At 41.5% G+C, this 27,304-nt stretch overlaps 2 protein-coding genes across 3 annotated transcripts in view; one reads left to right on the top strand and one right to left on the bottom strand.

Moving 5' to 3' along the window:
* The window catches only part of Dnajc2 (DnaJ heat shock protein family (Hsp40) member C2), a 31,903-nt gene extending 27,957 nt beyond the window's left edge, over positions 1-3,946 (top strand). For both annotated transcript variants that reach the window (XM_045135759.1, XM_045135760.1), the window contains exons 14-17: positions 288-388; positions 497-604; positions 2,746-2,900; positions 3,821-3,946. In XM_045135759.1, coding sequence (XP_044991694.1) covers positions 288-388; positions 497-604; positions 2,746-2,900; positions 3,821-3,895 — 439 coding nt within the window. In that variant the 3' untranslated portion in view covers positions 3,896-3,946. The remainder of the gene's footprint in view (positions 1-287; positions 389-496; positions 605-2,745; positions 2,901-3,820) is intronic.
* Positions 3,947-4,375: 429 nt separating this feature from the next.
* Pmpcb (peptidase, mitochondrial processing subunit beta) lies at positions 4,376-23,043 on the bottom strand. The gene is made up of 13 exons (XM_004652890.3): positions 22,945-23,043; positions 21,455-21,595; positions 19,837-19,923; positions 19,132-19,261; positions 14,420-14,618; positions 13,094-13,173; positions 9,261-9,373; positions 7,477-7,620; positions 6,607-6,767; positions 5,027-5,112; positions 4,786-4,874; positions 4,571-4,646; positions 4,376-4,486 (listed from the first exon to the last, which is right to left on the bottom strand). Exons 1-13 carry the CDS (start codon positions 23,041-23,043, stop codon positions 4,422-4,424), a joined length of 1,470 nt encoding a protein of 489 aa, XP_004652947.2. The 3' UTR covers positions 4,376-4,421.
* Positions 23,044-27,304: the final 4,261 nt, after the last annotated feature.

Genomic DNA, 27,304 nt, shown 5'->3' with positions numbered 1-27,304 from the left:
CCACCCTCTTCTCTACATAAGCAAACTAAGGCTGTTTTCAGTGATTTCTCCATTTCAAGGAAGTGCTAAATTGGCAGAGGAAACAATGTGTGGTTTTATTTATGTCTGGATTTTTACTTAACATCAAGATATATAATGGTTGACTTAATGTTTAAGTAAACAGTTCTGATAGTAGTAATGTAGACTAGCAGCACAATTAGACTGATTTAGAGCTCATTCCTGTAGATCTTATAACTAACTTTTATGCAATAAAATTATATTTTTTTTGTTCCTACATTGGTTTCTAGATGGGAAGTTATTGCTAATTACATGAACATACATTCTTCATCTGGCATCAAGAGAACTGCCAAAGATGTTATTGGTAAAGCTAAGAGTCTCCAAAAACTTGGTGAGTTAATTTTCAGAAACAGTTTGACTTTGGATCCATATTTTTAAGCAATTTATACATATGACTGAGTTAATCTGTTAATGTATTATTTTTTTTCCCATTTCTTAGACCCTCATCAAAAAGATGACATTAACAAAAAGGCCTTTGATAAATTTAAAAAAGAACATGGAGTAGTACCTCAAGCTGACAATGCAACACCTTCAGAACGATTTGAAGGTAAATGTTAAGTTTATCCGACTGGGAGGTATGAAGCAAATGTTTTTAAGCCAGAAATGGATTTACTTCAGCTAAGTGCAAACAACAGTAAAAGGTGGCACAAACACTTGGCATTCATTTACAGTGGCAACACTGGCCCGCCCATACACACACACACATATTTTTTTGGTTTTTTGAGGTAGAGTTTCACTCTAGCCCAGGCTGATCTGGAATTTACTATGTAGTCTCAGGGTGGCCTCCAACTCATGGCACTCCTCCTACCTCTGCCTCCCGAGTGCTGGGATTAAAGGTGTGCACCACCAGTCCTTTTTTTTTTTTTAAGTTAGTAACTGGAAACTGAGGAGACTGTGTAGCAGTTAAAGGCACTTTCTCACAAAGCCTGCCAGCCTGAGTTCAATTCCCCAGCACCCATGTTAAGCTGGATACTCACAGGCTAGCTGATCTGACATTCATTTGCAGTCTGGCAGCTCATTTACAGCATAGATACCTAAAAATTGTCCTCTAACCTTGGCACATACCTCCATGCACACACACATAATTAAGAAAAAATAGTAACTGGTAACAACCAAACCTATTCATTAAAAAAAAGAAAGAAAAAAAGAAAAGAAAAAGATTATTGGTAGTGCTACTCCATTTTCTTTGTGTAATCTTACTTGACCAAATCAGCTTTTCACCATTTCTCATGTAGCCTACAGAAGTGTGCTAATACTTACCATCCTTAGGAAATACATTTGTTTCCGACAGGTATCAGATGTTGGGTTATAAAGGGTTTGTATACAACAATGAAAAACTGCATTATTACCAGAGGTGCTTGGCATTGACTTCACAGATTTTAACAGACACAGTAAGACTAGCAAACTGTAACAGTGATTGAACTTGTCCCAATATCAATGAGACCTTGGGTAGTTAGCTTAGGTTTTTACATGCTATTCTTTCCAGTTGAAAATGAGTGTTTCTATGGGCCTATTCAGCAAGAGTTAGTACCTGTGAGGTAGCCCTTTTTCCTGACCTGTAAGGAACAGTCAGGAATCCTACATGACTTTTTCTCTACTAGACATTGCTACCCAAACTAGTCTTGGAACTTAGGGCTCAAGTGATTCTACCTAAGCCTCTTGAGTAGCTGGGACTGTAAGTATGTACCACCAATCCTTGAGTCCAAAAACCTAACTATAATATAAATTCACATCTGATTTTTATTTTATTTTTTTTAGAATATTTTATTTATTTATTAGAGAGAAAGATAGAATGAATGAATGGGTATGCCAGGGCCTCTAGTCACTGCAGTTTCACTAATGGATTCTCCAGACGCATGTACCACTTTGCACATCTGGCTTTATGTGGGTACTGGGGAATCAAGCCTTGGTTGTTAGGTATTGCAGGCAAACACCTTAATTGCTGAGCCATCTCTCCAGCCCATTAGAAACAATTTAGAAGTAAACAATCACATCTGATTTTTAAAAATCTGCTAAGTATACTACTGGGTTGTAAGAGACCAACAGTATAAGGCCAACATTTTCTTTTTTGGTTTTTCAAGGTAGGGTCTTACTCTAGCCCAGACTGACCTAGCCTTGAACTCACAGCGATCTTCCTACCTCTGCCTCCCAAGTGCTGGGATTAAAGGTGTGCACCACCACACCCGGCCAACATTCTCTATCAATACTGTTTATGGTTCAACTACTGGGATGTAAAAAAAAAAAAAAAAAAAGTCTCTCTTGGGCTGGAGAGATGGCTTAGTGGTGGTCAAGGCAATTGCCTGTGGAGCCTAGGGACTCTGCTCAATCTCTCTCCAGATCCCATGTAAACCAGACACACACAGGTGATGCAAATGCAAGTTCGCACATGTGCACTAAGTGGCACAAGTGTCTGGAGTTCGACTACAGTGGCTGAGGCCCTAGCTTGCCAATTCCCTCTCTCTCTCTCTCACTCACTTTTGTTATCTCAAAAGAAAAAAAAAGTCTCTCTTTTGTCTCTCTCCCCTCCCCCCTCATTAACTTATAAATGTATTATATCTAGAAGTTTTTCAAAATTACTCATCCTTGACCAGAAGGGGCACTTAGCAAAGACTCATTTTGGAAGATGTTCCAAGATCATTTTGACCATTTAGGCTAAAATTTTTCAAGTAAATTTTTTTTCTTAAACAGGTCCATGCACAGATTGCACGCCTTGGACAACAGAAGAACAGAAACTTTTGGAACAAGCTTTGAAAACATACCCAGTAAATACACCTGAACGGTGGGAAAAAATAGCTGAAGTAGTTCCTGGCCGGACAAAAAAGGACTGCATGAAACGATACAAGGTTGTACACTTTGAGTTTCTAGATTCCACTATCTTTACAATAGAATATGATAATAGTTCGCATTCTGATTATGTCTATTATTTGGGCAATAATAGTGTTTATTTTAATACCACCACATCAAGAGAGCCAACTTTTTGTTGTTGTTTTGAAACAGAATGTCAGTGTAGCCCAGGCTAGCCTTTAACCTAAACACATCCATGCACATGAGTGATCCACTTGCTTCATCCTGCCGCTTTTACTAAAGCAATGAGTCATCATGCCTGGCTTATTAGCCAAGAATTATTACAAAGAAATGATCAGTCTTGGGCTGGAGAGATGGCTTAGCGGTTAAGCGCTTGCCTGTGAAGCCTAAGGACCCCGGTTCGAGGCTCGGTTCCCCAGGTCCCACGTTAGCCAGATGCACAAGGGGGTGCACGTGTCTGGAGTTCGTTTGCAGAGGCTGGAAGCCCTGGCGCGCCCATTCTCTCTCTCTCCCTCTATCTGTCTTTCTCTCTGTGTCTGTTGCTCTCAAATAAATAATTAAAAAAATTAAAAAAAAAAAAAAAGAAATGATCAGTCTTAAAAACTTTATCCCTAGCCAGGCATGGTGGCACACGCCTTTAATCCCCTGCACTTGGGAAGCAGAGGTGTAGGAGGATTGCTGTTGAGTTCGAGGCCACCCTGAGACTACATAGTGAATTCCAGGTCAGCCTGAACTGTAGTGAAACCCTACCTCAAAAACAGACTTTATCTCTGGCAGTTAATGAAACCATCTATACTACTGTCTGTCATCTTGTTTGGGGTTCAGGGTTTCGCCATGTAGCTCAGTCCACATCACCTAGCTTCCCATCTGAATTACTTATGTATTTATACACAACACTGGACATAGCTATTTTCAGAGTGACAGACTCATAATTTCAACCATGCCTTTCTTCCCACAGGAGCTCGTTGAGATGGTCAAAGCAAAGAAAGCTGCTCAAGAGCAAGTGCTGAGTGCAAGTAGAGCCAAGAAGTGACAATCTTCGTTGTGTGTGCATTTTTATAATAAAACTGAAAATGCTTTACAATTTTCATTTTCAAAATTACATTACAATAATTTAAAATTTAATTTAAAAGTGTGCTGCTTCCAGCACAAAGATGGACCGTTATACAGAATAGTCACCAGGGCTCTCATCCTTTATGTTTTGTACATGTAACAGAATATTCAACTAATTTCCAAATACATTCACCTTTCTGTCCCCCCGCCGCCCCCTTTGGGGACTTATAGTTTGTTTTTTTTTTTTTAATTTTATTTTTATTTATTTGAGAGAGAGACGAAGAGAGAATGGGCGTGCCAGGGCCTCCAGCCACTGCAAGTGAACTCCAGATGTGTGCGCTTGGCTTACGTGGGTTCTGGGAAACCGAACCGGGGTCCTTTGGCTTTGTAGGCAAATGCCTTACATGCTAAGCCCTCTCTGCAGCCCCTAATAGCTTTTCAAAAAAAATTCACAGGTCTCTTAGTTTTATAAATATATATGTTTAAAATATTTGATTACAAGAACTTCAGTCACGAAGCCAGCACATATTATTACAAATCTGGTTAAAATCTGGTAGTCTCTCAATGGGACCTATGGATGAACAAGAAGATAGTTAAAACAGAATTTAAAGTATGAGGCCAAGTTTCTGTGTAGGAAAAAGGAAGCCAGGCTTACCAACAGCAGCAATAGCTGGACTTTTATCATAAATATACTTGGTACATACTTCTCGAACCATCTCAGCATTCACAGCCTGAAACAGGGAAGATACTTTCATCTGGGGCTTTTTGTACTAAAGATAAAATTCTATACATGAAACTTACTAAAGCAAGATTTATGACAAGAATCCAAGAATCTTTGTATAAGAACCAAAGTATCTGAGGACTACTTACATCAATTCTTGCTTCAAGCTCAGGGATGGGAATTCTTCTATTGTAGCATAGCATCTGCCTACCAATGTCTTCACAAATTGGAGTTGAACCTGTTTAGAAAGAAGGAGTGAATATTAGAATATAAACCATATGAGGGTATTAAACCTTTTGAAGGGGTGTTTTGGGTTTTTTTCTTCCTGGTACTAGGGGTCTCAACCAAGGTTTTGAACATGCCAGGCAAGCACCTTAAGTCAATTCTTACCATCAAGCTGCAGCAACATGTTGGTTTTCAGCAGATTTTTCGCTCGGGCAACCTCACTCTCAGTTACACTTGTACAGAGTCGCTTCCTACAATACATTATGAAACAGGTCTAAAGCAACTGTAAATGTTAGGTAATGTATAAGTTAATGACCTACCGAGAGAGAACATGTTCTGTATAGTATGCCACAAGATACAAGTGATTATAATTTAAATCCAGTAAACAGCTGAATTTACTAATACCAAAACTAAAATAGTATTTTCCCAGGTACTGTTAACTTCTCAGAAACTATAACTCTAATTGCTAATTAGCAGACAAAGGTTCAACATAACAATGTAAAAATAAGCTGTTCACACTTTGAGAAATGCTCTTTTCTATACATATATTTTATCTGTGAAACAGCACGGCCATACCAGAGCCTCCAGATGCCTGCCTTACTCTGCACACATGGCTTTAAGTATGAACTGGGAAACTGAACCCTGGGCCAGCAGGCTTTTAAAGCTCTTAACCACTGAGCAATCTGCCCAGCCTGAGAAATACTGTTCTTGAGACTTTACAAATCCCCATCTGTTAAGTCTGGTATGCTGAGGGATAGGTCAGTGGACCATCTTGGGTTTCTCAAGAGACTCAGCTTTGTTTAATTTAAGCATACTAATAATCACATATATCCCAGATGATCAGATTTAGAAATGTAAACCAATTAACAGAGGAAACAGCTGAAAAGTTCCAAGACACTGGGTTTTTCTTGCTCAGCAGACTGACTCATAGTAGTCACATTTAAAACACTACCATTTTCTGGGGCTGGGTAATAAACCAGTAACCACACAACTATAAGGAACACAGTTCAAATCCCCAGTATCCATGAAAGGCTGAGGCAAGGGATTTCTGAGGAAAGCTGATTAACTACACGCAGCAAGCCCTGGAGTTGAGAGAGACTTTCAGTAAGATGCAGAAGTGATTGAGAGAGACACCTGACATCAAACTGGCCTCCATGCAATACCACAGGCATGCAAACAAAACTAGATGTCTTTAGCAATGGCAAGTTCACATTTATTTTCATGGTCCCTCCTTTCCAGGGAGAGGACAACCTGGAGCCCTGCACATGCCACTGAGCTACATTCCCATCCCCACCAAAAACTTTTACAGGTATGTTCTGAACTAGTTGACTTAAATGTTCAGATCTTCATGAAATGCCTATTTTTGAAAGACCTAAACATATAAGACACATGAGGCTTAGAAACAGCTGTGATTTTAAAAAGGTGACTGTTTCCTGCTTTAAAACCTAAAGCTGGGCTGGAGAGATGGCCTAGTGGTTAAGCGCTTGCCTGTGAAGCCTAAGGACCTCGGTTCGAGCTCGATTCCCCAGGACCCATGTTAGCCAGATGCACAAGGGGGTGCATGCATCTGGAGTTCGTTTGCCGTGGCTGGAGACCCTGGCCCGCCCATTCTCTCTCTCTCTCTGTCACTTTCAAATAATAAACCAAAAAATTAAAAAAAAACAAAAAAAAAACAACCCTAAAGCTGCCATCATCACAAAATGGACCTAGGCAAGATAACAACTAATTAAAGTTGTTCTCCTCACCATTCTTTCTGAGCAACGTATAGCATGTCTGCAACTGTGGCTGGTTCACAAACCATATAGAGTCCCCATAATCCTGTGTCCGTGTAAGACGTGTTGAAAGACTGGAAACTGTGGCAGAGATTGCCATGACATGTGAGCTGCGCCAGCTTGCTGGATAGATTCTGTGAAGGAAAACAGGAACCCAAGAGGATTGTAGGCACACTTGTCCAAACTGCCATACGAAAATGAGCTAGGTGGCCACTGTGAATGCCCAAACATGCTAAGTTCCCCAGATTTATCCAGAAACATCTCAATAATTTGAAGATTAAATAAAAAGAATTCTGGTTTATCTGGCCCAATATATAATATATAATGTAAATGCAAGGACTTTTTGTAACTTATAAAACAGTACAGTGCTGTTATTAAGCCATTTATTGGAGCTCTTGATTACATAAGCTTCAAGATATGCTTAAAGATGTGAATGAAGCCTGAGATACTTCCTGTGGAGAATTTTTTCAGACAAATCTATACTCTGTATTTGGAACTAAGTGGACTTTTAATGAGAAATGAATTTTCAGTAACATGTTAATACCTTAATTTTAACAGTATTAATTACTATATTAGTAACTAGTACAGTTACTATTAATAACTAGTGTTACTCAAAACAGTAACAGCTAATTCTTAAGTTTGTCAGTTATCCCATTAATAAATTTTGTGACAAATCAATTCTTTTTGATCAGATGCAATCTAGGATCAGTTTGTATTTTAAAATCAAGTCAGTACAAAGCGCTCTATTTTACCATTTTAAAAAAGGGATTCTTACAAAGAATTTATATTCAGAGAAACACGTTAATCTTCCATTACTGTGAAGCTACTTCTAAAACCACTTACCATTCCTCCCCCAAAAGAGCGATCCCAGTTGCCAATCAGTGTGTTTGCAACCATGAGGCAGATTGTGTCTGGGTGTGCCCAACCAACAGCTTCAACAGCGATTGCAAGATGTGCCAAGGGCATCTTGTCATCCCTCACACGGATCTAGAAAAGATTACTTTAAAAATCTCTACTTGTGGGCTGGAGAGATGGCTTAGCAGTTAAGTGCTCACCTGTGATGCCTAAGGACCCCGGTTCTAGGCTTGATTCCCCGGGACCCATGTTAGCCAGATGCACAGGAGGTGCATGCGTCTGGAGTTCATTGCAGTGGCTGGAAGCCCTGGCATACCCATTCTCTCTTTCTGTCACTCTCAAATAAATAAATAAAAATAACAACAACAAAAAAACCCTGTACTTGCGATTAGCACTATATAACATGCTTATTAGCAAGAAAGAAAACTCCACAAGTCCTGCAAGTTAAAATGCTCAATGTGACTGCTTTTTATCCATCAGGCATCATTACACTGTGGTTTAGAAGCATTTCATGAGTTAAGGAATAATTCCTATCAAAAGATCTTCCACTGGGGGCTGAGGAGATGGCTTAGAGCTTAAGGCATTTGCCTGCAAAGCCAAAAGATCCCGGTTCAATTCTCCAGGACCCATGTAAGCGACATGCACACGGGGGCACATGCACCTGGAGTTCGTTTGCAGTGGCTGGAGGCCCTAGCACACCCATTCTCTCCCTCCCTCCCTCTTTCTCAAAATATAAAATATAATATTTTTAAAAAGATCTTCCACTTAACCAGCCCTCAAATACTACAGTCACCATTTTATCTGCTCAAAAAGGGTTGACTTATTTCAAATTTATTTATTAGTGACAGAGAGAGGGTGCTCGCTTCAGCAGCACATATACTGAAATTACAAGACAGAGAAAGGGAGAGAGAGTGAGAATGGATGCGCCAGGGCCTCTAGCCACTGCAAAGGAACTCCAGATGTATGCACCACCATGTGCATCTGGCTTATGTGGGACCTGGAGAATCCAACCTGGGTCCTTAAGCTTTGCAGGCAAACGCCTAAGCTACTAAACCATCTCTCCAGCCCTATTTTTAATATTTTTATTTATTTATTTGAGTGAGAGCGAAAAAGCAACAGAGAGAGAAAGAGTGTGGGCATGCCAGGGCCTCCAGCTGCTAAATGCAAACTCCAGATATATGTGTCACCTTGTACCTTTGGCTTATTTGGGACCTGGGGAGTTGAACCTGAGTCCTTTGGCTTTGCAGGCAGGTACCTTAGCCACTATGCAATCTCTCTAGCCCTACAAGTTAATTTGTACTGCCAAATGTTACAGTTCTGTGTAGCTGCCAACATCAGACTTCTTTCCATACACTACTATGAGCACCATCCTTAACGGCAAACTAGCCTTGAGGGTTCATGCTATACCTGGTAACCAGCAATGGCTTTCATAACAATCCCCACAAATATACTATAGGGCAGAACTTAAGCCAAGAGTAAACCAACTTTTATACACTATCATATATAAAAATAGGGATAGTGCAAAAGGAAAGCATGAAAGGAGCAAATTATGCTTAAAACCTTGCTTCATGAGGGAAGAAAACCAAGTAGTTAAATAATATGCAATTGTAAGGAATAGAAGCAAATGAGCCTTCAAGGCTGCCTTCACTTTTCTGCGTTTCAGTGTAGACTTTTCCAGCTTATTCCTTCTAAAAAGATGTACATTTTATACATTGTTTGTAAATGTAACAAGACATCCAAAAGGCTAATTCTAGCTAGGAGGCTTACCCTACCTCACTTCCTGTGAATTTGCAAGGAGGCAGAGCTGGTATTTCTCCTTTTTGTGTGCACAAAGAGTCTCCAAAATGAAACTTGGCTAACTCAAGCAGCTCATCATGGGAAACACCTAAATGGAAGGAAAACATTTTCATACAACGTAAGTCAGACAACTGACTGCCAATACTTTGCTTTACAGTATATTCTAGATAGCAAAATAAGATTACATTACATAACCATTTCTAGCACACCTGCTTCCTAATGCTAATAAAGGTTGGGGTTGTAAAACTTAGAGCAACTGACAGTGTTCCCAACACGGCTAATGAAAATCCCACTTTATATTAATTCATGTTATGAAATGTTCTAGGATGCTACCTAGCAAAAGTCTCTATATTATTTATAAAATATGAAAGATACAAGGCATAAAGTAAATGTGGGCTTCATCTCATTTAAAGAAAGCTGTATATATAGATGCGCTACACTCTGACTTCCTGCATCAGAAGTCTACTTCTCAATACCCCCATTGCTTTTCCATGTGCTCACTATGTGACATCCAAACCTTAGACAGAGTTCTTAGATTCTATACCCATCATCCAAATATGAGACCCAAACAACTTCAGTGAAAGATCCTAAAACACAAATATAAACATAAAATTTAGGTATATATAAGTTTTTGTTTTTTGGTTTTTCAAGGAGGCTGACCTCAGACTCACAGAGATCCTCCTATCTCCACCTCCTGAGTGCTGTGATTAAAGGCATGCACCACCATGCCTATTAAATTTTTGTTTTTGAGTTCAGTTTCACCAATCCTGCCTCAAATTCCCAAGTGCTAGAAACACAGACATGTGCCATTGCACCCAGTTCATGCCAAGTGCTAAAAAAAAACCATTAAGATTACTTTAAATGAAATATTCAATGAGAATATAAAGCTATACTTTATACCTATATTTTCCCAATAAATCTATGGTTTTAAGACAGCACGTGACAGTATATTGTTTAGAGAGTCAGCATGAAGAAAGTCAGCTTGGATGTCATTCCAGAGGTGACAACACACTGAAGAGCACAGATAAAAAGCCACGACGAGGCTGGAGAGATGCCTCAGTGGTAAAGGCGCTTGTCTGCAAAGCCAAAGGACCAAGGTTCAATTCCCCAGGACCACAAAAGCCAGATGCACAAGGTGGTTCACGCGCCTGTAGTTCCTTTGCAGCGGCTGGAGGCCCTGGCGTGCCCATTCTCTATCTGCCTCTCTGTCTCTCAAGTAAATAAATGGGAAAAAAATACTTCAAAAAAGACCCACTATGTTTGCACCTGTCTCTTCCACCATTTTATTGCCTTCAGAACGACTAGCCCTCTTGGCTCAACAGGCCAGATATGCAGCTCATGCTTTAATACCCCAATCTAAAAGACGGGAACTAACACTTTTCTTTCCTTCTTTTTTTTCTTTTTTCTTTTTTTGGTTTTTTGAGATAGGGTCTCACTCTAGCCCAGGCTGACCTGGAACTCACTATGGAGTCTCAGGGTGGCCTCAAACTCATGGCAATCCTCCTACCTCTGCCTCCCGATTTCTGGGATTAAAAGCGTGCGCCACCACGCCCGGCACACTTTTCTTAAAGGATGCTGAGATACAAAAATTTAAAGTTAAGTTAAAGTTACACATCTTGAAAATTAAAGAGCTCAATGGACACTGAGATAAGAAACCAGCCTATTTCATTGAATTGCAAACACCAGCAATTATAAGGTAAGCTAAGCCACATCAACATTTATAAACCACCAAGCATGGCGGCACAAACCTATAAGCCCAGCACTGAAGAGGCTGGGAGAGGAGGACTGTCTTGGGTTCAAGGCTAGCCCACATTAACAAATTTATAGACCAGTAAGATAAAATGTAATCTATAATACACTATTAACTCTACAATATTCCAACTCAGTAATGTCCAAATGAACATGTGAATCACAGAAAAAATAAGGTCAGTACCAGCTAATAGTGGCAACGAGGTCCTTGAGAGCTGGATCGCTTAAACCACCTAACCACGGCAGTTATCACTGTTTAGGTACAGTCAGCATCAGTCACTTCAGAAATGTCACATACATTTCAGAATTACCCACCACATAAAAACATAATTTAGCAGGGTGTATTGTCACACACCTTAATCCCAGCTCTCGGGAGGCACAGGTTAGAGGATCACTATGAGTTCGAGGCCACTCTGAGACTCCATAGTGAATTCCAGGTCAGCCTGGGCTAGAGTGAGACCCTGCCTCAAAAAACAAAAACAGGGCAGGGCATGGTGGCGCATGCCTTTAATCCCAGCATTTGGGAGGCAGAAGGATTGCTGTGAGTTTGAGGCCACCCTGAGACTCCATAGTGAATTCCAGGTCAGCCTGGGCTAGAGTGAGACCCTACCTCAAAAAAACAAAAAGAAAAAATCAATGAGGGACTAGTTGGAAAGAGGGTTCAATGAAAGGATGACAGAAGGAGGCAAAAGAAAATTAGAATAACTATGATCAAGATGTATTACGTGTGTGAAAATTGTTAATAAAAGTTTAAATTTATAAATGTATGTATGTGTGTTGTCTCTTCACTATGCTCTTTTTTTGTTTGTGGGGTTTTTTTTTTGTTTTTTTTTTTCAGTGAGGGAGAAAAAGAGGCAGATAGAGAATGGGCACGCCAAGGCCTCCAACCACTGCAAATGAACTCCAGACACATGCACCACCTTGTGTATCTGGCTTATGTGGGTACTGGGAGAATTGAACCTATTTCCTTTGGCTTTACAGGCAAGTGCCTTAATTGCTAAATCATAAGTCATCTCTCCAGAGAAAAGGAGAATTGGAGAGATTGCTTAGCAATTAAGGTACTTGCCTGCGAAGCCTAAGGACCCAGGTTCAATTCCCCAGTACCCAGGTAAGCCAGATGTACATGTGTCTGGAGTGGCTAGAGGCCCTGGCACACCCATATTCTCATTCTCTCTCTCTCTCTCTCTCTCTCTCTCTCTCTCTCTCTCTCTCTCTCTCTGTGTGTGTGTGTGTGTGTGTGTGTGTGTGTGTGTGTGTATGTGTGTGTGTGTCTCTTTCTGTCTCTCAAGTAAAATTATTATATTTTTTTTAAAGAGAGAGAAAAGGAAACTCAAACCAATGAAAACATACCTGTCTCTAAATTCAGGCAGCCAGGAAATTTGGCAGAATCTAAAGGGAATTTTCTTCCATTCATAGGTTTCACATGTCCCCAAGGAAATCTAGTGTCAGCTGCATGTCTGAATAGGACACATACTCTCATGACTCCCTAACTGCTCCCCTCCTGGGCAATGAGTTGGCTGCTCTACTGAGTGAATGAGCACATCAATGAACATGCCCATTCCCCCAGCAAGGATAAAGCTGTTTCTCAAGAAAGAATTCTAGGGCTGGAGAGGTGGCTTAGCAGTTAAGTAGCTTGCCTCCAAAGCCAAAGGACCCAGGTTCAATTCCCAGGGCTCATGTAAGCCAGATGCACAAGGTGGTGCATGCATATGGAGTTTGTTAACCATCTACCAGCTCACTCAAGCAAATTCCATTAATACATTAATACAACACAATTATAATTGTGTACAGTTCACTTTGTAAATGAAAACTCTCACAGGCCAGGTATGGTGGCCCCTTTAATCTTAGCAGAGATAGGTAGATAGCAGTGAGTTCAAGGCTGGCCTGGGACTACTGAGTGAATTTCAGGTCAGCCTGGGCTAGAGTAAAACCCTACCTCAAGGAAAAAAACACAAAAAAAAACCTCTCAGACCTGCCAACAGGACAACAGAATCAAGCTGATAAGCACATCACCCCAACAACATGTTTAAAACATTTCTAGGACTTTATATTAACTAACCTCCAGCAGCAGCAAGCACAATTCTTGGTCCCTTATAATGAGTGGTTATATAATCCACTAAATCCTTACGATTTATAGATCTGTAAATAAGTAAAACAGTTTATTTTTAAAACAGGCTCTCATTCTGTAGCCCAGGCTGACCTGGAACTCATGAAGTAACCCAGACTGGCCTTGAACTCACAGCAATCCTGAGTGTTAGAAGTAATGTATATGCCACCACACTCTACAATAAAGCAACTTTAAAAGGAAATAAGAAGAAATCTTCATAGTATACATATATTATATTATAATACACAACAGATTATAATATAATATATTAAGACTAAACAGGACCTAAAACCCAAAGGCAGTTGGGATGCACACAAGAATTATCAAAGAAGTTCAGGGCTGAAGGGATGGCTCAGCCATTAAAGGCACTTGTTTGCCACGCCTGACAACCCGGGTTTGATTTTCCAGTACCCATGTAAAGCCAGATACACAAAGTAGAGTGTGTGTCTGGAGTTCTTTTACAGCGACAAGAGGCCCTGATGTGCTCTCTATTTCTGCCTCTTTCTGTCTCTGTCTCAAATAAATAAATAAAATTATTGTATTTAAAGTACAATCTTCTTATAGCAAGAAAAAAAATAATAATTGATACCGTTACTCGTTTATTCCAAAAATGGCTAGGAGCCCCAGAGACCTGAGAATTAAGTGAGGTCAATGCACAGCCTAATGCAATTTCATTTATATTATCAAAAGGAAAAAGTGATCTTTTTCAAAATATTTTATTTATTTGCAAGCACAGAGATAGAGAAAATGGGTGTGCCAGTGCCTCCAGCCATTGCAAACAAACTCCAGACACATGCACCTCTTTGTGCATCTAACTTTATCTGGTTACTAGGTTATTAGGCTTTGCAGGCACATGCCTTAACCACTAAGCCATCTCTCCAGCCCTCGAAAAAGTGATTTTTTTTGTTTTAATTTCCTTTTTTAAGGCAGGGTCTCACTCTAGCCCACACTGACTAACTTTGTAGCCCAGGCAGGCCTCACAGTGATCCTCTTACCTCAGCCTCCCATGAGTCACCACACCAGCCAAACTGACTTTTTGGCAAAGTTTTTGTTTTGTTTTTGTTTTTCAACGTAGGGTCTCATTCTAGCTCAGGCTAACCTGGAATTCACTCTGCATTCTCAGGGTGGCCTCGAACTCATGGTGCTCCCTCCTACTGCTGCCTCCCGAGTGCTGGGATTAAAGGAGTGCGTCACCATGCCCAGCTTGACAAAGTTTTTAAAAGTATACAAATATAAATTTTGTCCAAAAGTTTTCTAAAAAGTAAAAAATATACCTACTTGATATTTTCAGTTGGTCCCAAAATTGTCCGTCCAAGTGCAGTATTCTGATAAGCTGTGGCATGAAGATAATCAAAAACAACTTCTTGTAAATTGGTTTCAACTTCCTGCATCTCTCTAAGGATTACTCCACGCTCACGTTCAATCTCGGCTTCTCCCAATGTGCTGTTTTGTATTATGTCAGCAAGAATTTCCACAGCTAATTGAAATTAAAATATGAGAAACACTATTAAGTATTATAACTGTTACTATTAAAATCTTTTTAAATTTTATTTATTTATTTATTTATTTTTGAGGTAGAGTTTTACTCTAGTCCAGGCAGACCTGGAATTTACTACGTAGTCTCAAGGTGACCTTAAGCTCATGGTGATCCTACCTCTTGTCTCTGAAATGCTGAGATTAAAGGTGTGTGCCACCATGCCCGGCCATTAAAATCTCTTAACCCAGTATCACAAAACACAGCAATGACCACCACTAAATATCAACTAAGTAATTAAACAGAGAAAAAAAATGTTCTTTACATTTGATATAACTACAAAGACAAAATTAAAAATGGAGTAGGGTGTGGTGGCTCACGTCTATAATCCCAGCACTCAAGAGGTTGTGGTAGAAGGATCACTGGGAGTTTGAGGCCAGCTAGAGTGAGACCTTGCCTCAAACAATAATTTAAATAGAAGGCTGGAGAGATGGCCCAGTGGTTAAAGGTGCTTGCTTATAAATTAGAAACCCCTGTAGTACAAAACAGCTTGAGGAAAAACCTAAATTTGCTATCACTTTATACTGACATTACTCAATTCAAAAATTCCAGCCAGGTATGGTGGCACATGCCTTTAATCCCAGCATTTGGGAGGCAAAGGTAGAAGGACTGCCAGGAGTTCAAGGTCACCCTGGGCTGAAGCAAGACCCTACCTCAAAAAAAGAAACAGAAAACAAGAATAGAAAACAAACCCTACATAGTAAGATAGACTATTCTGGCTGGAGAGATGGATTGGTAGTTAAAGGTACTTGTTTACAAAGCCTGATGGCCCGGTTTGATTCCCCAGTACCCACATAAAGCCAGATGCACAAGTGGCATATGTATCTGGAGTTCATTTGCAGTAGCAAGAGGCCTTGGAATACCAATACTCACACACACTCTGTCTGCTTCTTTCAAATAAATAAAATATTTTTTTAAATAAATAAAAATGAAATTTTTTATAAAAAGACTATTCTACATGAAAAGTATGAAGCAGAAAAATCAAATGTTAGAAAACAGGTATGTACACAGGTTTGTATCACCTAGGTGTTTTCTACCCATGTTACCACAGCAATGAAGCTGCAACATGAGAAAGAAAAAGAACCACTATAGTCCAAAATACACCCCAAGGAAACAGAATTGTGTGCACTCAAGCTCAGCTAATGGTGACCTTTATGAGAAAAATCACATACTTCTCCAAAAAGAAACACCAAGTTTACTCATTGTAATTACAATCTAAATTTTATTAAATATAAGTAAACTTGAAATCTTAAGTTGTTTTGCTGTACTATATTAGCTTTTGTTCATTGTTTCATGTTCAGCTTGTGAGCCTTGTCTGAGCCAATTATCTTCAAATACCAAGAACATGACAAAACAGATTATTAAGAGAAATCTGAGGTTGAGATCATGACCAAAGGGGGAAAATTATAACACACTTCATTTTTTAGCCTTATTTATTTGCGAGCATGTGCACTGGTGTGTGTGCATGCATATACATACGGGCATGCCAGGGCTTCTTGTCACTGCAAATGAACACCAGATACATGTGCACTTTGGGCATCGGGCCTTACATGAGTGGTGAACTGAACACAGGCCACCAGGTGTTGCAAGCAAACACCTTCAGCCACTGAGCCATCTCCCTAGCACATCGCTTTTCAAAATTATCAATAAAACCTAGATGAGAAAGCACAGACTAAAAGGGTGGTTGAGGAAAAGCACCTCAATTACACGGGGGATTCTGTTGTGAAGACCCTCCCTTATGTGGGACTAGTATTCCAGACTAGTTCCCAAAGTGGGAGCGGGGGTCCTACTTTCTAGTACTAGCTCTAATCTAAATCTCTTTTTTGTTTGTTTTTCAAGGTAGGGTCTCGCTCTAGTCCAGGCTGGCCTGGAATGCACTATGTAGTTTCAGGGTGGCCTCAAACTCTTAGTGATTCACCAACCTCTGCCTCCCAAGTGTTGGGATTAATGGTGAGCACCACCACGTCCAGCTACAATACATGTGTTTAACATAAACGTTCTATCAGTAAGGCTGTATAATCTGGCCACTAGTTTAGGTGTCTAATTATGTCCCACAACACATCTATCCAGCTGAGGAGAAAAGTCTCAAGCAACTCTCCTGAGATGGAGCTGCTTTGGAGAACATGCCCACACTTCTCTGTTCTTTACCCTCAACAGCAGAGGCACTTCTAAGGCAGTAAGAAAGAAAAAGAGCTAACCTTCCCCCTTTTCTTTCTGCTGCTTTCCCTGCTGAGCTCTGTGAAACTAAAGAGAAGAAATCTGAATGAACAATTCTTTAAAGACCTCTATTCTTTGTAGAGAGAAATCTCTGTTCTTTATTTTATTTTATTTTTAATTATTAGCATCTTCCATGATTATTATTTTAAATATTTGTTTGTATGTATTTGAGAGAGGGAATCAGAGAACTCCAGGGCCTCCAGCCCCTGCAAACGAACTCCAGACACATGTGCCACCTTCTACATCTGGCTTACATGGGTCCTCGAGAATTGAACCTGGGTCCTTAGGCCTCACAGGCAAGCAACTTAACCACAAAGCCATCTGTCCAGCCCCCAACCTTTTGTTCTTAATCCCTAATTAATGCTACAGTGAGAAATCATTAAGCACTTTGCAAATACCCCCTCCCCCATTTCTATTGTCATTTCTCTATTATATTAAAGTTTTCACTTACTTAAAAATAGTGGGGGTTGGAAAGATGACTCAGCAGTTAAGGCGCTTGCCTGCAAAGCCTAAGAACTCATGTTTGAATCTCCAGGTCCCATACAGCCTGACACACAGTGATGCAAGTATGCAAGTCACACACGCACCCAATGGGGCACATACATCTGGAGTTCATTCACAGTGGCTAAGGCTCTGGCATGACCATTTTCTCCCTCTCTTCTCTCTTTCAAAATACATAAATGATTTTTTTTAATGTGGTGGGGGTTCTGTTACATATTGATGTTATGACAAAACAAAGTAATACTGGGCAACTTAAGAGCCTGGGCCTTGATATCCCAAAAATGCAAAGTGGAAATAATGACCTGACAACTATATATGATACATATCAATAACGTAAAAACAACAGTATGGTTTAACAAAAAAAAAAGTATGGTAAGGTTTGTTTAAATTCTTCCACTGGGAAAATGTTTGGTATAACTGACTTTGCAAGATACAAAACACTTTACACAACTTGCTATGTTATCCTGTCATAGGATGAACTCACTCTAACCATGACTAACCTCCTGGAACTCATTCCGTGGCTCAGGCTGGCCTCAAATGCATGGCCATCCTCCTACTTCTGCATCCTGAGCACTGGGACTAAAGCCATGTATTATCACACACCCAGAAAAATATTTTTTTTTTTTAATTTTTTGGTTTTCCGAAGTAGGGTCTCACTCTGGCCCAGGCTGACCTGGAATTCACTATGCAGTCTCAGGGTGGCCTCGAACTCACGGTGTTCCTCCTACCTCTGCCTCCCAAGTGCCAGGATTAAAGGCATGAGACATCACACCTGGCAAAATATATATTTTACTGATATAAAAACAATCAGCCGAGGGCTGGAGAGATGGCTTAGCGGTTAAGCGCTTGCCTGTGAAGCCTAAGGACCCCCGGTTCGAGGCTCGGTTCCCCAGGTCCCACGTTAGCCAGATGCACAAGGGGGCGCACGCGTCTGGATTTCGTTTGCAGAGGCTGGAAGCCCTGGCGCGCCCATTCTTTCTCTCTCCCTCTATCTGTCTTTCTCTCTGTGTCTGTCGCTCTCAAATAAATAAATAAATAAAAAATTAAAAAAAAAAAAAAAAAACAATCAGCCAAGTGTGGTGGCACATACCTTTAATCATAGCACTCGGGAGGCAGAGGTAGGAGGATCGCCATGAGTTTGAGGCCACCCTGAGACTACACAGTGAATTCCATGTCAGCCTGGCTAGAGCGAGACCCTACCTTGAAAAAAATAAATAAATAAAAACAATTAATTTAAAAAATAGGGCTGAAGAGATGATTCAGAAGTTAAAGGTGCTTGCTTGCAAAACCTAAAGGTTTTGATTCCCCAGTACCCATGTAAAGCCAGCTGCGCAAAGTAGCACATGCATCTGTTGTTCGTTTGCAGCCATAGGAGGCCCTAGTGCACCCATTCTCTGTCTGTCTCTCTCTCTCAAGTAAATAAATAAATAAGTAAAAATAAGAATTTTACAAGTGAACATTTGCCAGTTTTGCTCAGGACCAATACTTTTTGTATTAAAGAATAAAGGTAATTAAAAATATTTTACTTAACAGGTAAGACTCCTCTTTTTATAATTCTTAAACCCAATAAATACTTGGTATCATTTGTCCTACTTGGAGAAAAAAATAAAAACAGTTGCCCCTCAATCAGAGATGGTTCATTTCTTTACATTTCTAGAGGTGTTACAACAGACAAAAGCAGTATTAGATTATTTCTGAACCCCTGTGAAAATTCCATGACCTGTAGCATAAACAATACCTCGTGGCAAGTCCTTAGAGAATGCCTTGGCATAGTACACAGTCTGTTCTCTGGAGGTATAGGCATTAAGATGAGCACCCATATTCTCAATCTCAAGTTCCAGGTCTAATTGGGATCTCTTTTTGGTGCCCTTAAAATAAAAGAGAAGAAAAATTATGGCATCTTCCTTAACCCTCCATCTACTCTAAACATATCAGATAATAAATATAAAGGACAAAAGCCAATGTCAGTCATGCAAGGACAAATTTAGTTTGTAAAGTACATTAGGTTTCAAAAGATAAGATTCATTCAAGATGGCCTTTGTATCCCAAGACAGAGCCCTTGTTTCAATGTTACAAATAAATTACCAGTAATTACTTCAGATACTGTCCTGGAAAAAAAAGAATAAAACATGCCTTATTATTGAAGTAGTTCTTCCATGAGATTAAGGTATGAGAATTTTGTATTTACTGCCTTTTAAAAATGAATGTATTTTTTAAAATATTTTATTTATTAATCAGAGAGAAAGAGAAAATGGGCACACCAGGGCCTCTAGCCACTGCAAATGAACTCCAGACACATGTGGCCCTTTGTGCATCTGGCTTACATAGGCCCTAGGGAATCAAACCTGGGCCCTTAGGCTTCACAGGCAAATGCCATAACCATTAAGCCATTTTCCCAGTCTCCAGAAGAATGTATTTTTATAAGATAAATCTCACCACTTGCCTTGAAAGCCATATGTTCCAGGAAGTGAGCTGTTCCATTGTTTTTCTCATTTTCATATCGACTTCCAGCGTCAATCCACAGCCCAACCTTAATGCAATCAAGATGCTAAGTAACATAACTTTCTTATTTTCTCCAAGGGGTGGGGACAGTCTCATTCCTTTTTTAGATCAATGCTTTCCAATTTTCTCTCTCAAGTTTTCTTTGACCACAGTAAATTGACAGCCCATTCCTATGAACTGAGACTGAAACTTTCTATCATCAGACCACTCCTAAGAGTTACAAGTATCTACCTATAAGCTTCACAAAATGACCTAATTATTTACTAATTAATTAACTACTATATCCAGTTCATAACTGTGGTTTAAAAGACAGCAGGACTGTCAGAAAACTCAGGTTCAAATACATATGTAACTCATGAACTTGAATACAATCATTTAGCTCCTCTGAACCTGCTTCCTCAATAATAAAGCAGGTAAGAGGATGCCTACTACTAAGAAGTATTGTAAAAATCAAGTAACATGATCTATGGAAAGACACTAGCAAACATATTTCTTTCGTTATTACTATTTTATTGCTGTTGCTTTGAAGCAGGCTCTCACTTTAGCTTGGGCTGAGCTGCAATGCACTCTGTAGCCCAGGCTGGCCTCTTCATTCATTATTATCAATACTACTAACAATAAGTAGTACTACAGTCTACAAAGAACCGAGGTAAAGAGATATAGAGGATTCACATGCAACTGGTTCAAAGCATAACTGGAAGAAAGGTTTAAACTCATAGAAACTTAAAGCAAAATAATCACTAGCATTTTTAACTCTTAGATTTATTAGAATACAGGTTCTGGGACACAGTTTTCTTGGGTTAATAAGTTTATTTTGAATGGACGGGAGAGTCCAGAAAGGGAAAGAAAGTTGGGGTGGGGGAATCAGCAGGAGAGGCTTAAGTAGGGGAAGGGCCAGGACCGGAAGAAATGGCCAAAGGTTGAGGACAGAAGCTCAGAAACAAGTGCTGCCGCAGGAGGAGGGAAGGGAAAACACCAGATGGGGCAAAAGGAGAAAAGGCAGATGGGGTGGTTTGGGACCAAGAACGCCCCAGTTCCTGGAGTCCTGCCCCAGCATCCACTTGGCCAGGTGTACAAGAACTTCAGAAAACCTGGGGTGGAATGGCTAGTGGGCAGAAAGAGTGCTGAGGAAAACCGACTAAATCTGAACCTAGAAGCAGTGGAGAAAGAGAGAGAGGAAAGAACAGATGATAGACAAACAGAAGGGAGAGGTAGAGAAAGAATGGGTGCTTCAGAGAGGAGAGGAAGAGGCACAGAGGGGTAGGGCACATAGCCTAGATGAAGCAGAGTCATAGGAGCCAGAGGAGCCAGTGAGTTCTCACAAATGCTAGATTGGGGGGGGGGGGGGGGGCAGGGGAAAGACTTGTATATGTGTGGGCTGATGATCAGGGAAGGAGCCAGGCTGGCTAGACCCCCACTGAGCCCTTCTAGGGGGGAAGTGAGCCCTTTGAAGACTGGGAGCAGGGACAGGGGAATGGGTAAAGGGCTCTGACACTCTATGAGCAACCAGCCACCTACAGAGCTAAAGGCTGAGTTTGCGGGTTCCCTCAGTCACTCACTGTGCACGTTGACAGCCCAGAGTCTTCAGAGGCCACTCTGAGTCCATTTTCCAAGCACGTCACTCGTGTTTCAGGAACATTCAGAACAACTTGGGTGGCAGCCTGTGTACTCCTGAGTCTGTTCCCTCCAAAACAGAAAGACTGGCAGGGATAGGAGCAAGAAGAGAGAAAGCACACGTAGTTACCATCTCTACTTCAATGTGAAGTAGAAATCATATCTATCTCAAGTACACTGTATAAAGCACTTTCCTTGACAGGGGCAGGGGGGAGATAACTCAAACACCCCTGGCCTATGCAAAAAACAAAAACAAAAACAAGCCTTTTTTGTCAACTCTGGTTCTACAAGGATCTACCCATGTACCTAACCCAAGAAAAACATCCCTTTAACCAACCACTTTCTTAAGCACACAATATGATCATAAGCTTGCTCTTTTCCCTCAAGGAGCATGGCTACTTCTATTACCCAGAGAAAAACTAACTTATTACAGTATCTTTTTTAGAGATATTTCATATTCATTACAGAGGAAACAAGGGTGTGGGGGGGGGCGAACAAGAAACGAAGAGAAACGCATTAAAAACTGGCCACAAGGGCTGGAGAGATGGCTTAGCGGTTAAGCGCTTGCCTGTGAAGCCTAAGGACCCCGGTTCGAGGCTCGGTTCCCCAGGTCCCACGTTAGCCAGATGCACAAGGGGGCGCACGCGTCTGGAGTTCGTTTGCAGAGGCTGGAAGCCCTGGCGCGCCCATTCTCTCTCTTTCCCTCTATCTGTCTTTCTCTCTGTGTCTCGCTCTCAAATAAATAAATAAATATTAAAAAAAAAAAAAGCAACTGTTTTGAAGAGCATAGAATCGAGAGGACGGGAAGACAAGCAGGGGCTCCAAATAGACTTTGGCTGACTGGTTTTGTTGACTTCGGACTTTCAGCCACTTTCCCTTTTCCATAGGACTATATACGCACACACATGCATAAAATCCCACATCCCGCCGGGCGTGGTGGCGCACGCCTTTAATCCCAGCACTTGGGAGGCAGAGGTAGGAGGATCGCCATGAGTTCGAGGCCGCCCTGAGACTCCATAGTGAATTCCAGGTCAGCCTGGGCTAGAGTGAGACCCTACCTCGAAAAAACCAAAAAAAAAAAAAAAAAATCCCACATCCCTTTAGAGGAAGCTTACAGCTTTCACAAGAGAAAGAAAGCAAACGATGATAAAAAGTTCTGTTCAACTGCGGAGGAAGCCAATCAGACAGAAAAAAAGAGGTAATCATTTCCCCTTCGTTTCTCAAGTTTGCAGCCACTAGGGTTTTTTTACTAGTCAAGGGTCACTTTCTCATGACTCCTCCGGCGGGCGGGCGGCCGGGGTCACGTGGGAGGGGGCAGGCCCCGACCACCGCCCCCGGCAGCCCACGTGCGAGGCGGCGGGCCCCAGGCCACGCTCGGTCCTGCAGGCGATCCCCGACCAGGGCTCGGCTCGCGGAGCTTCCTGGCGACGCTCACCTGCCCGGCGGCGCCTCGGAGCACGAGCCTCCCCGGGAACCCCCACAGCCGCCGCCGGACCGCGGGCCGCAACGCCGCTCGAGCCGCCGCCGCCGCCATGTTTGCTGGGCCAGGCGCAGATGTACTTCCGGGTCGTGACTTGGGGGCCAGAGCGGGGAGCGGGCGGCGGGCGCCACCCCGTGGTCGGGATGGGAATAACACGCTAGCGCTCCCTGAAAGCTGGAGTGGAAAGGAATTTCTGGCCCCTTGGCCATCACACCCTCGTGGGAGAATACACCAAATATTAAATTGGACAGTCCGTAACTTCTCCAGTAATACTTTCGTCAGTCGGCCACAACGTGCAAGGAGGCATAGATGAGGCGAAGTTAAATTACCCTGACATGGGCTGGACAGATGGCTTAGCGGCTAAGGCACATGCCTAAGAACCCATGTTTGATTCTCCAGGTCCCATGTAAGCCAGCTTCACATGGTGGTGCAGGCATCAGGAGTTCGTTTGCAGTGGCTGGAAGCCCTGGTGGGCCCATTCTCTCACTCTCACCTCTAATAAATAAAAATAAAATCTTTTAAAAAGTGGAAAAAGGGCTAGAGAGATGGCTTAGCATTTAAGCGCTTGCCTGTGAAGCCAAAGGACCCCGGTTCGAGGCTCGATTCTCCAGGACCCACGTTAGCCAGATGCACAAGAGGGTGCATGCATCTGGAGTTCGTTTGCACTGGCTGGAAGCCCTGGCGTGCCCATTCTTTCTCTCTCTCTATCTGCCTCTTTCTCTCTCTGTCACTCTCAAATAAATAAATAAAAATGAGCACTTAAAAAAAAAAAGTACCCTGACGAGTTGGTGACGTGGGCTGTGGTGGCGCATACCTTTTGATCCCTGTACTGGGAAGGCTGAGATAGAAGTATGGCCATGCGTTCGAGGCCAGCCTGGGGAGTATAGATGAGTCCAGGTCCAACTGGGTTACAGTGGGACCTTCCTTCGACAAAAACAAATATAAAAAGTATGCTGTGGCAACATAACATCCCTTTGGAGGATAGAATTAATTGGTGAAAGTGCAATAGCACTCCAAAACTCACTTCCCTTAAAAGAGGCCCCTAGGGCTGGAGAGATGGCTTAGCGGTTAAGGCTAGCCTGCAAAGCCGAAGGATCTTAGTTCGATTCCCCGGGACTCACATAAGCCAGGTGGTGCATGCATCTGGAGTTCGTTTGCAGCAGCCAGAGGCCCTGGTGTGCCCATTCTCTCCCTCCCCCTTTTCTTTCTCTCTCCCTCAAGTAAATTTATTTGAAAAGAAGCTCCTAAGTGGGAGAACGGTGTGGAGAAGAGAGGAAGGGATGTGTGGGTGTTGATCCCATTCACTCCTCTGCTGTTTACCACGAGGCTCTTCCCTTCCATAGAGATGCCCTGTTGAGCTCTCTCCTGAGAGATGAGCATTTTACAGACCTTACCTTGCAGTCATGAGTGTAGCGCACCTGAAAGGCTCTTCTCGTGACATCTCCCCTCTGCCTGTTCTTCCCTTCTTCGCTTTCTCGCTGGGGTCCTTCTTTATCCACAGAACCCTCGAGGAAAGTAAAAATGGCAACACTTCCCTATTTTGCCCCAGAAATGACTTCCTTTGTCTGAATGCCTGAGAAGTTATTGTATTACCTTGTTTTAAAGTTCAGTCACCTAACTAGGGTATTTCTTAGTGTCATGACTTTTATTAAAATTCAGAAACATAGTTTCTTTTAAATTTTTTATTTATGTGTGCGTGTGTGTGTGTGTGTGTGTGTACACACACATGGGTGCTTCAGGGTCTCTTGCTCCTGTAATCAAACATACACGTCCAGGGCTGGAGGGATGGTTTAGCTGTTAATGTGCTTGCCTGCAAAACCAAAGGACCCAGGTTCTATTCTCCAGGACCCACATTAGCGAGATGCACTCCATGGAGCTCACGCGTCTGGAGTTCATTTGCAGTGGCTAGAGGCCCTGGCGTGCCCATTTTCTCCCTCTCTCTCTCTCTCTCCTCTTTCTCTGCCAAATAAATAAAAATAAATTTAAAAAAAACCATACACATCCAGCCTTTTGCATGGGTAATGAGGAATCAAAACCTGGCTGTTGGGCTTTGTAAGCAAGCACCTTTAATAGCTGAGACATTTCTCCAGTCTAGTAGTTTCCTTTCAATTGGCAGATTTGTTTTTTGTTTTGTTTTGTTTCAAAGTAGAGTCTCACTCTAGCCAAGAATGACTTAGGACTCACTCTGTAACCCCAGGCTGGCCTCAAACTCACTCACTTCTTCACTCTTCCTACCTCAGCATACTGAGTACTGGAAGCATCGCCATGCCTCTACTTTTTAAAAATATATATATTTTATTTATTTGAGAGAGGGAGAGAATGGACACAGCAGGGTCTCTAGCCACAGCAAGTGAACTCCAGATAGCTGTACCACCTTGTGCATGTGACTTACATGGATACTGGAAAATTGAACCTGAGTCATTTGGCTTTGCCAGCAAGCTCCTTAGCCGCTAAGCCATCTCTGCAACCCACATCTGTTTCTTAATTTAAGAGAAATTCTAGTATGCACATCTCCTACCACTCCATTCAGTGACTTCTCTTCCTCCAAAATCACCATTACTCTGGTGCTGAATTATTTTATGGCCTCTGTTACCCGCATCTCTGCAGTGTTCTTTTACAATTGCATCTGCAGTGCTGGTGACCAAACCCAAAACCTTCAGGGAATAATACAAGTACCTACTGATGAGCCACAATGTACCCTCTCAAGCTTCTTAAAGCTTTCTCGTGTTCATCTACATTTTTGAGACTATATTAAGTTGGAAATAGAGCTATATAGAGAAACATAAATATACAACTAATTTTGACAGGGATGAAATGTAATTCAATGTTGCCTTTTCAACAAACTGCTGTAACAATTAGAGTCATAATTAAGCCTTCTAAAAGAGGCTAAAGTTAAATATCACACTTTATAAAACAACGCAGAATGAATCAATTTAAATGTGAAATGTAAACTATAGAACTTTTAGAAAAACATGTAGGTGCTTGCCTGCAAAACCTAATAATCCAAGTTCAATTCCACAGCACCCACATAAAGCCAGATGCATAAAGTGGCACATGTATCTGTGTTTGCAGTGTCTGGAGGCCCTGGTGCACCCATTCTCTCTGTATGTCTGTCTTCTTTCTCTGCTTGCAAATAAATTATTAATTAAAAAATAAGAAACACATGTAGGATAAACTATATTTGTCAAGATAGGCAAAGAACCTTTAGAAATGATGTCCAAAGTATAATCCACAAGAGGAAAAATCAATAGATACCTCATCAGAATTAAAAACCTTTCACTTTTTGAAAGATTCTATTGGCTGTGGAAAAATATTTGTGAACCATCCAACAAAGAGGCTGTCTGAATATTCAAAGAATTTTCTAACAGAAAAAGAAAAAAAATCGAATGAGAAAATGGCCAAAAGACTAGGTATTTTATTAAAGAAGAGATACAAAGGACAAAAAGGACATGAAGAATATACCCAATTTTACCAGGTGTGGTGGCTCATGCCTTTAATCCCAGCACTCGGGAGGCAGAGGTAGGAGGATTGCCATGAGTTTGAGGCAACCCTGAGACTCCATAGTGAATTCCAAGTTAGCCTGAGCTAGGGTGAGACTTTACCTCATAAAACAAAACAAAACAAAACAAAACAAAACAAAACAAAAAAAAAAAAGGAGAGAATATACCCAATTTCTGTGTTTTGGCTATTCAGTGTCCCCCCCCCCACCTAGATTTGTGTGTTGGGGGCTTGGTCCCCTGGCAATGGTACTATCTGGGATGCTGTGGAAACTGTAGAGGTGGGACCTCATTGAAGGTAGATCAGTGGGGAGAGGTCTATGGAAGTATTTGTCCCCATGTCCTTCCTGTCCACCATAAGGTGAAGACACTCTTCTGCCACATGCTCCTACTGCTGTGTGATTCTGCCAAGTGCATCGGACCAAACAACTGTGGCATTTGGTCACAGCAGTGATAAAAGCCAGCTAATTTAATTAGCCATTAAAGGAATGAAAATTGAGATGTATATGGCAGAATGGCCATGTAACAACAGCAACGCCATATTCTGTTAAGGAAGCAGAGAAACAAGATGGCTCATATACTCTTGGCAAGAATATAAAATTCCAGACTAGAACAGCCACTTACTCTACAACCCAGCAATTGTATTCATACGCATTTATTGCAAAGAGATGAAAAGCTGGGATCATACAAAAATAACTACATGAGCCAGGCATGGTGGCACACACCTTTAATCCCAGCACTCAGGAGGCAGAGGTAGGAGGATTGCTGTGAGTTCGAGGCCACCCTGAGACTACATAGTGAATTCCAGGTCAGCCTGG

The sequence above is a fragment of the Jaculus jaculus genome, chromosome 16 (genome assembly GCF_020740685.1).
Source record: "Jaculus jaculus isolate mJacJac1 chromosome 16, mJacJac1.mat.Y.cur, whole genome shotgun sequence".
In the NCBI taxonomy this organism is placed as follows: Eukaryota; Metazoa; Chordata; class Mammalia; order Rodentia; family Dipodidae; genus Jaculus; species Jaculus jaculus.
This window is presented reverse-complemented; position numbering and strand designations above follow the sequence as displayed.

Excerpts from the sequence above, each read along its gene's own strand:
- Pmpcb (XM_004652890.3), bottom strand. The coding sequence starts at position 23,043 with ATGGCGGCGGCGGCGGCTCGAGCGGCGTTGCGGCCCGCGGTCCGGCGG. Across the intron at positions 9,374-13,093 it reads TGTGCTTGCTGCTGCTGGAG|GTGTTTCCCATGATGAGCTG; the intron begins GTTAGTTAATAT and ends CCTTCCATTTAG. Across the intron at positions 4,647-4,785 it reads AGCTTGAAGCAAGAATTGAT|GCTGTGAATGCTGAGATGGT; the intron begins GTAAGTAGTCCT and ends TCCCTGTTTCAG.